This window comes from Pollachius pollachius, assembly GCF_949987615.1.
Source record: "Pollachius pollachius genome assembly, chromosome: 8".
Taxonomy (NCBI): domain Eukaryota; kingdom Metazoa; phylum Chordata; class Actinopteri; order Gadiformes; family Gadidae; genus Pollachius; species Pollachius pollachius.
The window spans coordinates 10,362,159-10,376,418 of record NC_136941.1 but is presented as its reverse complement, the minus strand read 5'-3'; the positions used below and the strand labels follow the sequence as shown (position 1 = coordinate 10,376,418).

The 14,260-nt window shown below is 42.6% G+C and overlaps 2 protein-coding genes across 2 annotated transcripts; both read right to left on the bottom strand.

Moving 5' to 3' along the window:
• Positions 1-140: 140 nt before the first annotated feature.
• Positions 141-2,555, bottom strand: LOC307079906 (glutathione S-transferase Mu 3-like). The gene is made up of 8 exons (XM_079742422.1): positions 2,466-2,555; positions 2,153-2,228; positions 2,009-2,073; positions 1,841-1,922; positions 1,631-1,728; positions 1,448-1,543; positions 1,009-1,119; positions 141-466 (listed from the first exon to the last, which is right to left on the bottom strand). Exons 1-8 carry the CDS (start codon positions 2,499-2,501, stop codon positions 371-373), a joined length of 660 nt encoding a protein of 219 aa, XP_079598548.1. The 5' UTR covers positions 2,502-2,555; the 3' UTR covers positions 141-370.
• Positions 2,556-5,753: 3,198 nt separating this feature from the next.
• On the bottom strand, positions 5,754-12,852 carry ampd2b (adenosine monophosphate deaminase 2b). The gene is made up of 17 exons (XM_079741465.1): positions 12,742-12,852; positions 12,482-12,612; positions 12,212-12,280; positions 12,003-12,105; positions 11,536-11,713; positions 10,915-11,062; positions 10,547-10,636; positions 10,208-10,337; positions 9,737-9,931; positions 9,486-9,617; positions 9,195-9,358; positions 8,740-8,866; positions 7,952-8,115; positions 7,282-7,402; positions 6,999-7,172; positions 6,476-6,586; positions 5,754-6,141 (listed from the first exon to the last, which is right to left on the bottom strand). The coding sequence occupies exons 1-17, from the start codon at positions 12,769-12,771 to the stop codon at positions 5,929-5,931; spliced, it is 2,280 nt and encodes a 759-aa protein (XP_079597591.1). The 5' UTR covers positions 12,772-12,852; the 3' UTR covers positions 5,754-5,928.
• Positions 12,853-14,260: the final 1,408 nt, after the last annotated feature.

Genomic DNA, 14,260 nt, shown 5'->3' with positions numbered 1-14,260 from the left:
ATATTATCTGTCAACCACCCAATGTATCATTTACCTACCTCATTTAAATTCTAATAAATAAATTCTATCCATTTTTTTAATCAAAAATTAAGCATTAAGAGTGAATTACGTTGTCCAATAAAAGCAACTCACAGCATAAATGGATAAATAAAAACGTATTTATTTTTACAAACGTTCTTTACTCATAATGGAAATCCTTGGTTTTTACAAAAGATGCAACAACATAAAACAGTACAATTGTGACGGTAGTGGTACTCAAGATACTACATGCCCCACATAACACACAATAATTATGTATCTGCAGTAATTTGGCCCAAATGATTTGGTCCATTAGGAGTTTCCTTATCAACTACTCTTTGACAGTGTTTATTCACTCCTTCTGACCTCCCCACTTGGCCATCTTGTTGTTGACTGGGGTCTTCATGTATCTGCTGGACTTCATGTAAGCAGAAATCTTCTCCAGAGCCTATTGGGAAATATATAAAAAAGAAAAATAATTAGCCAAATGTTTAACCAGAATAGTTTCATTATATTCATACCACGCAAATGTTTAGTTTAACTTCTAAATCAACATGTAGGTTTACTTCTAACTTGCCCCAGGAATTTGATCAACCATAAAGCCCCTGCACAAGGCACCCAGTCTTTTTCAAAGACTAATCAGATTACACAATAACAAAAAGGGAAAAGTCACGAGGGACCCTGAAGAATGGGAATCTACAAACCAGTTTGGTTCTACTAATAGCCTCCTCTGAATGCTGGCAGGCTCAACCCAAGTCATTATGGCAGGTTATAACCCGTTCCCTTAAGGAGGTAGGTGAGAGACTACATTAGAGGGGGTGTTCCTTGTCCAGCAGGAGGGGAGCTTAAACCCCTCCCTATGGGGACCTGCACACACACTCATTCCAATCTCACTTGCTGAATGTACAGACTAATCAGGTAAACAGAATTTTATTATACAGACATTTTTGTCATAAACAGTAAAAATATATATAAACGGGTGGGTCTGACCTCAAAGTGGTCCAATAGATCTCGGAGGTTCTTGAAATCATCCAGGCACTTGGGCTCAAACATTCGGTGTTGGTCCAGAAGCTCGTACATAATGAAATCCACAAAGGTGATCTAGGGGTGAGGGATTACAACAAAGTCATGACTCTGCATTGAAAAGTTGAATTTTAACATGAGCAGTAATGGCAGAAGCGTTAACCCATCAAAAGCTAAGAGGTTGCAACATGGTCAAATTACAAATTCAACTCTGACATCACCCAGCCAATTCAGTATTAAAATTACCCCGACATAGAAACTAAGCAAACATTTTAATATTGTAACTCTTTTACAGGCATTGAATACTCAACAAATACTTCATACATTTGCCACACCCAATTGCCCACCCGAGGAGCAGTATGAGGACTGATTTTGTTTTAAGTTAAATCTCAACAATAAACAATACCTTGTCACCAGAAAACCACTTCCTTTCTCCCAGGAAATCTGACAGCTGCTTAAGAACCACTGGCAGATTCTTTAGAAACCCTGGCTTCAACTTATCCTGATCGTAAAAACGCAGATGTTAGTTACAGAGTTATGGCGCTTCCAGATAACACATGAACTGTCGATGGCCTATCCTTGAACTCACATGATCCCCGTAGCACATCATCACAAAGGTGTTCCGAAAGTCCATGGACTGATTCTCCATGAGGTCCACGCGCACCTTCTCATCCTCAGTCTCTCCACCTGTGGTGTGATATCGTGGAGAATGAAGTTAGCAACTTAGCAATACATCCTATAGACAGTGGAGATATACAGAACACTGTCCTCCCCAGTGAACACACAAGTCACCACTTACAGAGATTGTTTTTCCGTGCAATGTATCTCATGATGGCGTTGCTCTGGACTATCTTTCGCTCTCCATCCACGAGATAGGGCAGCTGTGGAAAACAAAAAAAGGCCATGAGTCCGCTGGTATTCTGAGTGGGTCTGAGCCATTGTAACTGATATAGTAGTTGTCTCTCACATTGGGAAAGTCCATCCCAAGCTTGTGCTTTTCGTCAAACCAACAAGTCTTGTCATAATCGGGAGCTGTGGGAGACCCATAAAGGTAATCAGTAAATTACGAATTGCATGTTACCGTAAGCATTTTTTGTTGGTATTTATTTACCTTCACCACAGACGTAGAACTTGTCTTCATACTTTGTTCCAGTGAACTCAAGTAGCAAGCGTATCGGCTGGGCAAGCTGTTTAGAGAAATTCAAGATTATTACATTACACACGACACGTCCAGCCCCAAATGTTGGTTGTAACGCAGACTGCAGCAGGCCGACACCATGCTAGGCTACTCAGCAGATACTCCGTCATCAAACATATGCTTTGCTTTGTCAAGAAATGTAATGTTTTCCTCCGATAAACGACATACTCTCAATGAAGAAAACACAGCAATTTAATTCACGGAAAATAGTCACTTTAGTTCTTACCCCACGAATATCCCAATAAGCCAGTTTCATTGCCATTGTCGGTTGAGGGGTGTCTAGCACAAGAAGTACAAAGTACAAAATGATTCCTCGCTGTGCACTTCCAGGGTTGTTGGAGGAGGCGTGGCCGAGAAGAAATTGACTACATCAAGCAGTGTGCTCTTGTAAAGACCCGCCGATTATATAAATAATCTATTGACTACTTTGACTGCAACAGGCTACTGTTTTATTGCCTATACCTACCCACCGTTTAATAGGTGTACGCTACATTTATACCCACCTCTTTTTGTTTCTTGAGCATTCGTGGACTTGGTAGGTCTATTTCGACTCCACTACAAAATATTCTACTTCATATTTAAGTTAGAGCTATTTATATCGTATAATAAATTAATTTAAAAGCTAAGCCTATCTAAAAGTATGAAATAGTTCCTTGAAAGTAGGCAATTGCGTTTTTAATAAACCAACAGTTTGAATAGAGCGGGTCTAAATGACTTGAAAAACGTGGATTTACTTAACTCGGCTTTCGTTTTTTAATTGTAAATCATCGTTTTCTTTTATTAAAACCTTTTTCAGAATTCTGCAATAATTATGTTATTAAGAAACACAATAGCAGAATTTATTTTCTCCAGTGAATGCATTACGCTTCCATGATATCCAGATATTGCGACGTTAAGACAAGTTGTGATGTGGCCTCATATTATAATGCCGAAAATGGACATGGTTAAAATACTAAAACACATTCGAAATAACCAGCAGGCGAATACAAAGTTGCTATCCACAACGTGCGAGCCCCTGCGTGCAAACATTTTTTATCGTCGCAGCCTCACGTTTGCATTGTTTCTCTGTGTGTATCGTTCTCGCCTCCTGTATAGATTTTTATTTCAAAGTAACATTCAACATTAGAGTGTATTATTGCACTACACAATTTTCACTCAACTATCCAGTTCCATAGAAGCTTGCGATTTTTTGGGATTGTGTTACGACACACACACACACACACACACACACACACACACACACACACACACACACACACACACACACACACACACACACCTTTTTAACATTTTTCAATGAGGTCGCTCTGAAAGTATAATTTTTCCGACCAATCAGATCTCTTGAAAATATATATTTTGACCCATCAGATCGCTCGAAAAGATTTTTTGCTTTCATGGGGTTAGCGTAAGAAGCGGTCGAGTTGTAAAAAAAAAGCCAGGGGGATGATGGATTTTAACTTGTAGGGACAGATCATTTTTGCTGATGACAGCGCATATGGTGGGCGACCAACGGTGTGATAATTATTATTATTATTATTTATTATTATTATTATTATTATTATTATTATTATTATTTTTATTATATATTTGATAAAATAAGATAAGAGATAAAATAAGAGCGATGACAACTGTCATCGCATTTAATTTTTTTTATCCCCAAAAATGCAGCTGATCGGACGCATCACACGATTCGGAGGCATGCATCACATTTAAGGATTTTAAAAACTGATTCTTATTCTTTTTTTTCAAAAATGCATTTGGCAGAGAAGGGAGACTAGCGTTGCTCACGGGTTGGAATGAAAGTTGCAGTTGCCTGCGGAAGCAATGTCTGAGTACGGTGTGGAAAGAGAGCTTATGAAGGCACTATTGCGCAAGCACGCAGGCGCGCAGCAAGCGTGCCTGCGTGCTTGCGCAATAGCATACTGCCCGAGAATGCAGTATCGCTGTCATATCTGTCCCTGGGAAAAGTAACGTTCCACCGAATTGAAAAAGGAAACCGCAATAATGAAATAGTAATATTTCCACATCAATTGATAAAATAACAGGGGATGGGAAGGGGGGATGGCTGTTTCAGAAGGGGGATGATTTTGATCATTTTAATTCCAAAGGGGGATGCCATCCCCCCTCAACTCGAGTGCTGAGCATAAGTACAGGTATCACACTATAAGACACTTTGCTAGGCCTCATAACGCAAAGATCATCAAATCTGTGGTTCAGCCAAAAGATCAACATCAACCGGGATTAAAATGTATGATTGTCTTACGTTAAATAAGGATACATTTATTGTTTCTTAGACAAATTGGCATTACAAATAAACTGTTTACATATGTGAACTTCACCCCTCATTGATCTGAAGATGAGTCGGGATATAAAGCTGAATTGGATGTCTTATTATAAGACTGTATAAAAGGGCTATGACCTAAACTTGCCTTGATGTGGATACAGATCAAACCATGGAAAGCGCTGTCTGTGTGTATTTAGCTTAATGTCAAATCTATTCAAATATTCCCAACCTTTGCATCCAAGTATTTTAGCAATATTTAAGCTCCTTCAATTGGTCAACTGTAGCAATACCTATGTTTTTTAATCACCTTTTGACATGGAGATCAGTGTACTATACTTTAGTGAACTAATCACAATGGACCAATGCAAGGTGCTCCTTAGTCTATTTTTCATGGCTAATACTATATATAGCCATGGAAGCCGATAGACAACCTCAACAGCATGATCAGGTTCAAGTCGCTAACAGCTTTTTTCTCCTTGTGAATTTAGCGTACTTAGATCCAGCACAGTTAATGATTCACAGCTTTCAGCCATGCATGCTTGACTTGTTTTGAACAAAGATTGTCAAAATAAAGCCAGGTTAAGTAAAGGTAGACATAGTTACCATGCCCCTTTTTCAAACAAAGGGGCCATGCATTGACAGAGTTACAACATCACGTCAATTTATCACCCCACTGAAAAACACTGCAGGGATGGGCCAAAGAACATTACAGAAACAACTAAATAGATATAAACCTGCACAGGGTGTGGCTGTGGAGTGATGTCACTGAGGCCTGTCACATGGTAGTGTTGTGGTTAATGATCCTGTTCCCATGGTTATGTAATTATGAATTCATATCAGCCTTACATATGTGCATTAAGGTGAATGTATTGATGATTTGACACACCCACAATAACAGCCTGGTATGATAAAGGAATGCACAATACAGCACTTCACAGAAAGGAGCAATGCCTCACTGCTATCCGCTAATATGAGGATTGGAAGTCGACATGGTCAATATTGATAACAATATCTTAGAGTTGCTCTTGTTCATGCTGTACAAAAAGAAAAGACGTGATATACAGACTGGCGGATGGAGAAATTAAAAGAATATGGCCACATGAATAAACACAATGACTACAGTGATTACACAAGGAACTCTTGAACCACAACAATCACAACAATAATAGAATGTAAAACACTTTGGATAGTGCAGACCCTTAAAACAGGCCATAACAGTAGGCCCCTTTCACATTGCTAAGCCATGGTAACTCACAGTCTCCTAGCAATGCATTTTTGCTTTTTAATTAATTCACCATCACTTCTGGTTTCAAAAGTTTTGTGATTTGTGTTCAAATTCTGACTTGGTCCCAATGTAAAAATAGAAGGGCTTGACTTGATTCATAATGATGTTTCTTGGAAGCATCTACTGATTCCTGTCCTCCTTCATAGACAGACAGGCCTCTTCTTCAATGGTCTCCAGCTGGTCCGTGCGGATGGCCTGAATGATCAGGTTGAGCTCCTCACACATGGTCTCGTATCGGTAGGCCACGCGGATGTCAGGCACGTTGGTGCGTCTGATGTCGTTCCCTTCCCGGCCCTCCTTCACAAAGTGTGGGCCCAGCCAGTTGCTCTTCACCTGATGGACAGAACATCCAATTAGCCAAATGAATTCATCCATGAGGATATATTATATAGACCAAATCCAAGATAATCAAAACATAATCTGTCGAAGACATACACGATTATCCATGGAAGCCATCTGCAGTTCAGTGGATTAAGACTTAAAAGGGACTTCCTTGCAGGATAAAGTCATAAACAGTTATATCCCCTAATGTAATATAATTTGCGGTCCAGTAAATATCATTAACATAGGAACAAGACATATCACACAATAAATAAACACATTCTAATTGTGAATCATTTACTATACGGGGAATTCAAGCAGGTGAATTAATTTTGCGTGGGTTCACCTTGTGGGAGAAGCCACTCATCAACACACTGTTCCTGGCCAGCTCACACATGTCGCAGGAGCTCAGCTTCCACACCTGGGCCGCGATGCTGTACTCCTCCATAAGAGGCTCCTGCACCACAGACATGCACAGAAAAGAGGGAAACACATCGGGGAACACTGGGTTAACAGAGACCAGATGACGGCGGCTTGGCTGGGAAACAATGGTTTTGTTTGTGTCTAAAATTGAAAAAATGCAGCCACGCTAGATTTCCGGTCTGTGTGCTTAACTATGTTAACACAATATGATTCTAGCTCTTGAGGAGAAGTTGTGCTCAGTATAAGCTCACTTTGGGCTTCAGAAGCAAATTATGATGATCCCATTTCAGTAGGTGATACACATGGGTTAAAACAATAGGATTCTAGTTCTCTAGTTCACACTCCATAAGCTTTTGGCTTACGAAGCAGACTATGGAGATACCATTAGTTATTGAGAAATAAAATGGATAGTGTTTCTTGCTCCACGGCCAGGGAGGGTGGCTGACCTTGGTGAAGTGGAACTGCAGGGGGTCGTCTGTGGACAGGGAGACCGGCAGGCCCCGGGACAGGTACTCCAGGAGGGGGTTGCGGTGGTAGCTGAGGAACAGGCTGTTGTTGCTCAGGGGGGACATGGCGATGCCAACCTGGGCCAGGTAGTACAGGTACTGCAGGACGGGAGCCTGGACGGAGGGACATGAGGCTGGAGTTAACCGTGAGTCTGTGTTCCAATGATACTGTACATGTTGGATCCATGTATTTCTGTTTCATCGAGTATGAAAGCGTGGTTACCTTCCTCAGAAGCAGGCCGTGGGAGATGTTCTCTGACAGCATGAAGCCAGACACCAGGTGGTGGATCGGCCCTGCTTCTCCACAGTGGGGACGCAGCACGAAGGTGTTGAATCCACGTTGCCTGGACATCGTCAACACATACGCAGCCCGAGTGTTAGTGCACTCATATGCAATGGGAATACACACTTCTCAACCCAAACTCTACACGACATTCTAGATGACACTTTTAGCAAAGTGCTGAATTTTATTTTTACTATGCATATTGTGTCTTATATTGTTGCATATTCTTTAAATTTACATTTACATTTAGGACATTTGGCAGACGCTTTTATCCTGAGCGACTTACAACGGTTCGTACACACAATGGCGGAGTCAATCATGCAAGGCAACAGCCAGCTAGTCGGGAGCAGTTAGGGTTAAGCGTCTTGCTCAGGGACACCTCAACACTCGGGGATCGGGGATCGAACTAGCGACCTTCCAGTTAAAAGTCAATCTGCTCTTCCTCCTGAGCTTCCACACATATGTGTAATTATTATGACTGTGCTGTACTGCTTTGACACGCATTTCCCATTATATCCTAATATCGATACATGAAGTTTGATTTTTTTTGCACAAACATCCAGGATTTGTCACAACAAACGGTGATCAGTCCAGGTGTTGAGGGCCATACCTGCGCAGGTGATTGAGCACGGTCATGTTGGCGTAGGTATAGTAGAGGTAGTATGAGTAGGGGGGGTTTTCCTCCCCTGTCCAGCTAGCTGGAAGCGGGCTGTCCAGGTTAAAGATGTGCTGCTCAGGCTTGGATTCGTCATCCACGCTGTCGAAGCCCACCACCTGCAAAGACCAACCCAGGAACAATAATACACGATCAGAAGTAATTAAATGTAAATTTAAAAATAGATTAAATTATCAAAGGAATTGTAATTGTATTTGTTGCAATGGGAAACTCATATTTACATACTCTTTATTTATAAACTGTAGCACTTTGAGATTTTTGAATGTAAAGTGCTCTACAAATTAAATGTATTATTATTATTATTATTATTATTATTATTATTATTATTATTATTATACACAAAATGCTTTGGAATAACACAACATGCACATAATCCAGGTAGGCCTAAACAACACATTGCCGTTTATGAACCAATTGCCCGAACGTGTTGAATTCCACACACGCACACGCACACGCACACGCACACGCACACACACACACACACACACACACACACACACACACACACACACTCTGCTCTTCATGTTATGTTTCCATGGCAACAGCATGAAACAGACTATGATGTAAAGGCCAGGGAGTGTCTGGCATCTGTCACACTTCAATAATCTTTTTGTTGTTGGATACAGTAAAAGGTTTTTAACCTTATAATGAGATCAGCCAAACCCTGCGCATTTGAATGAGGTTTTTAATGCGTTCTGAATAAACAAAAGAGAAGCACTTACATGTTGTAGGAAGAGGTGTAACTCAGGGTGGCTGCCTGGGTGGACGGTGACCTCAAACAGGGGCATGAAGATGTTCTCCAACATCTCCTGGAAGCTGGACAGCTGCTTCTTGGTGTGGTAGACATCACTTGGGAAGAGAGGGGCAGAAAATCTCTTTTTTATTATAAAATCCAGGCAATTTGGCACCTTGAGATTGTTCAGACATATCCAAATAGTAAAGGAGAAAAATAGGAGAAAGATATCCTAAAGTAGGTGCAAAAAACAAATGAAGAAACTGCTTTTCAGTAAGGCCAATTTGTAAACAAATCAATATTCCATTTTCAAACATAAAAAATGTATATTGTATGTATGTGTGTACATATGTATGCAAATATGTATGCAATAGCATTTAATTCACTTTAATGTCATGTAATTATCTAGATTACATTTTGTGTGGTAATATGTAGGCAACTTACAATAGTCTCGGTACTTGCACAAGCCAGCGCACATTGTCTGAGTAGACGTGGTGCATGACCGCCCACTTGGCCAGCTTGTCCCACTCGTCTCTGGACCGGCCATAGATGGACAGCCTGAGCTCCACGTTCTGGTACTTGCTCTCCTCCAGGTCAGCCATGACCTCCTGCAGGTGTAGTAACAGGTTGGAGTCAGAAGATGGCGCCAGTGTACGTCAAACCCATGCTATTGGCAGGCGTGTAGGATTACATGTTTTAGGTGTCGGGGTGCATTATGGTCAATTTGAAGAGCACCTTTATGATGTGACCGAAGTATTTCCCCTCCACGTGATTGTCTGTTTTTATGAAGATCTCTCTCAGGATGGACTCGCCGATAGGGTTGTACTTGGCGTTGAATTTGTCAAAACGATGGAAAGTGTTGCGGTCCTAAAAAGAAAACACAAAAAAACAAATGTAGGCGACACAGAGGGTCACTCAGACACTTGATTCCAACAAGCTGTGATAAATAACATCTTTCATCATTGGGATGGAGCCGCCGGCCGTACAGCATGCATGTCCAGCGTGTCGACGCTCAGGTCGAAGGCGCTGAGGTTCATGCTGTCGAAGACCTCCATGAGGGTCTGGCCGCGGCCCTGCTCCACGTGGACGATCTCCTTGGGGAACTTCTTCATGGCCCGTTTGATGAAGCGCAGCAGGTGCTTCTGGTTCATGCAGGACGAGGCGTGGATGTGCGTGTCCACCTGAAGACAAACGCATGGGGTAGGAAAACCGTATCTGAGATTTTTTATAAATATATCAGCACATCACATCATTACCCTCTTCATACCCTCGTCATTATGGAAGTTAGTTATTTAACATTTAACATTTACAAATAGAACTGACACATTTATTTTGTTTTTTGTTATAACTTTAAACATTAAACTGTTCTAAAATCTTTACTCTTTCTTTGCTAAATCTTTACACAGAAGATCCGGTTTCACAAAGTCTAGAGGCCGGGTTTCCGGGGGCTCGCTCACCTTGCGGATGTTGTAGAAGTCTCGGTGCGGGACTTTTTTCTGTTCCGCCAGCTCCTTCATCTCGTTGAGCAGGATGTGCATCTGGAACTTGGAGCTCAGGTATTGCAGACGGCGATAGCAAAAGGATTTTCTGCCTCCGTTAGGAACAAGAGCCGGAAATTCAGGTCAACCAATTTCAACCTCATCACCTCAACAATTTTTAGAATTATTTGATAAATTGCGTTCCCGAGTGTTGCACAGATTTTCGGAAAGTATGATATATTAGGGCCTAACTATGTACACATAATATACAATAAATTTGACACAAATGCAGTGTGTCGTGTTCATTATGCAACTCACACTGGGCCGTTGATGATGAGGGCCATCATAACGTTCATATCAGCAATGTATTCTCGCAAGTCCGGATAGGGTAGGTCAAGTTCTGTGCTCCTGGAAACACCCAAACACCAGAAGCCGAAATTTAATTTGATGTGCACTTCAAAGTTGAAGAGCCTATAATATCAATTTGCTCGATGTCAACACCTTAAAAACATTAGGATGTGTAGAAAGGCGGAAGAAAAATAACAAGCAAAACACACTGTTATCAAACAATTATTAGTCAGATCTCAAATCTTGTCATCTAAGATAACAACAGTGTGTGTTTGCCTTGCCCCACCCTAGTGAGCAGTGAAGTGGGCAATGGTGTGTGGGGTGGTTCTTGGCCTCACGTGTCCATGGTGCTCTGGGAGGTGAACACGTGCACCACCCCATCGACCATCTGGCAGCCGTAGCCAGCGTCCGGGGGCATGGCGGCCAGGTGTTGTTTCTCATAGGGGTGGGTTTTGGAACCAGGTTCCGGGTGCATGTGAGTGGGGTCTTAAGAGGGAGGACAGAATCAGGGATCAGGCCAACATGGATGTGTTTTTGTCTCCAAGGGCGTCTTGAGTGGGCAACACATACACCGCTAAATCTGTGACCACTGCCTGGAAGTCATGCACTGAGAGAACAAACGTTTATTATTGTCGTGATCCAGTTTGGTTTCCAGTGAGATGTGGAGTCTTTGAGAATAACTGGTGCATGTTTAAAGAATAGTCATTCAGGTCTGTATTTCGGTATTTCTTGAGTGTCTAAGTTGTTTGTTTGCATGTAATTAGACTTGATACGCCAATACTAGATCTCTAGATCTCGCTTGCTGAGTTGTATGTGTACTTGTGCGTGCGTTCATGCTTGTGCTCATGCATGCGCGTGTGCGTGTGTGTGTGTGTGTTTGTGTCTGTGTGTGTGTGTGTGTGTGTGCATGCGTGTGTGTGTGTGTGTGTGTGTGTGTGTATGAGTCTGTGTTAAGCTACCAGCAGTGGTCTCTGGGACGTCCTCATCACAGGCCCCCAGGGGCCGGTCACTCAGCTCCTGCAGGTAGCGGGCGGTGGTGGGGCAGAAGCTCTGCAGAGACTCGCCCATGTACTTCTCCCTGATGAACAGAGCCTTCACCACACACTTGGCTGCATCCAGCAGATCTGTGAAGGGCACCTATACAGAGAGAAGGAATGAGTAGGATTTGGAGAAGAAGTAGGAGGAAAATAATAGTAATAAGAAGAGGTAGGTGGAGAAGAATAAGAAGAGGTAGGATGAGAAGAAGAAGAAGAAGAAGAAGAAGAAGAAGACGTAAGATAAGGAGGATGGAAGAGAAGAATCAGAGAGATAGAGTGAAAGACAGAAATGTAGGAATATAATATAAATCTATATGATACAAATGTAGTATACAAGAGCAGTGCTTTAATGCAGCCCTGCTACTGGGGCTTCAGCAGCCGTAACTCACCCCGCATTTCTCCTCCCCGGAAATGGAGACTCTCTGGTACTCCCTCTCAGGAATCAGCTCTCTCTCCAGATAATAACTCGCGTGGTCGTCGTCCTTCAAATATCTGACAGAAAAGATGTTCCAAAGCTCCATGATGTGCTAAGATCAGTCAATATGTTCAGTCAGCTGATGAGGTGAGAGGCAGTGGCCTCGGTCAGCCCCTCACTTACTCTAGATCTGTAGCGCTGTCTGTTTTCATGAATTCCTGTTTCGCTCGCAGCAGAATATCTGGCTCGAACCTGGGGAACAAGAGAGGTATCAGTCACACACACACACACACACACACACACACACACACACACACACACACACACACACACACACACACGCGCACGTACATTTCCCATTCATAAATTGGACCAATCTCAAGTAGCTGAGATTGTCCCACACAAAGTCCCCCAGGGTTAATGTTTGACTGCGTGCTCTCCTGCGGGGCTCACTTGACATCCTGGCTGATCTGCCTCTCCAGGCGCTGGCGTCGCTCCTCCAGCTGCTCGATGGGGCTGTCCTCGGGGAATTCGTAGGGCGCGCTCCGCATCTCGCTCTCGGCTAGGCTGCGGGAGAACAGCTCCTGAGAAACACATGTACACCCAAAATAAACATCCACTAGGAAACGCACAGCATTCAAACACAACACAGATCCACATGGAGATGCATATTAAGTGAGTGAGCTGAGATGTGTATTGTGTGAAGCGCTGACCTCCGCGATCTCTTTGTATTTTCCGTCCATGGATGTGCGAAGGTCAATGGGCTGCTTCAGGGCCACTGGGATTCCCGGCAACGAATGCTGGGAAGTGAGGAGGTGACGTGCGCCGCGAAGCTCAACTGGGGAAGCGGAAAGAGAGTGAAACATTTCCATAAGAAAAACAAGTAGCCTGTTTAGATTACAGACTCATATTCAAATTTGAAATGGGATCAAATTGTGTCAAGATCATTGTATCATGATGTGATATGATGAGGATATCTTTGCAGCCAAACCATACATTTTCCTATGTAAATAAATAGACAGGTGTGTATGGTTTCAGCTGAAACAGAGTTTAAGATATCTGAAGCGATCAACCACCACCCCAACAAGTCCTGTTTTGTTTTGCCTAAATGGCGTCCTTCATCCTCCCCAGTCCAGCCAATCGCTGCTCTGTGTTGGGCGCAAGTGGAGTGTCTGAACTAAGCTGCTATCAAGACACAATGGGCTATAAAAGTCTAGAGACCATCAACACATATACAGCTATTCGTGCCAGTGCCACCGCAGGACTGAAACAAGTTATCATGCATAATAACAGAATGGAAACAGTGGAGTAGGCTTACACTGAGGGAGACTGTAGACGGATGCCTTAAGCGGCAGGGAAGGCTATAGGGACGCAGAAAGGAACACTTTAGCCCAAAAACAAATCCAACCGGGGGTGTTCAATTCACGCTGCTTCCCCCAGGAGTCTATTTTGACATCCGTAGGTGATCATTAATCTTTTGCTGTGAAACTGCACACCTGCCTCTGAATACCCCTATGAATATTTCATCCTCCGCATGGTAGATGTCTGTGGGTCTGCTTCCTACCAGCTTTGGTCCGTTAGACAAAATATGTCTCCCTCTTTTTCTAACATCCGCCGGGGGGAAATTGAAAACAATTGTTTTCTTTACTGTCTTTATTTATCTATCTTATTTATTATTTCCTTTTATTGTTTGACCATTTTTCTATGTGAAGCACTTTGAGTTTGCCTCGTGCATGAAAAGTGTGAATAAATAAAGTTGCCTTGCCTTGCCTTAATGTGTTTAGCGTAAAAATGCTTTTTATGCTACGCACCACATGCTTAGCACCTCCTGTCCAACACCACCCAATCAACACCTCCTACTCAACACACACAGACCCACAAGGCTTCTACTGTACCGGTGAACACTTAGCAATATTATTTGATACAGTCTTAGCAGTGCTAGGGAAAAACATTCTACCACAACTCTACCACATACAAATCCTCTCTATATTTCAAATGTACTCATCAAATCTGATTGAGTTGTGAACAATAGTATGTGGAAGACCACTGACCTGCTTCACTGTATTTCTCATACACAAAGCCTTGACTCTGAGTTGGTGTTTGGATGAGATTAGTTGCTGTACAGAGGAGCGACCCCACCCAATATATACTCAACGATGCTAGCGACGGGAGGAGGTGGAGAAAAGCTTGTGTCCAAGCGAGCGGCCCCGTCTTGTGCACTGTACTGTGAGG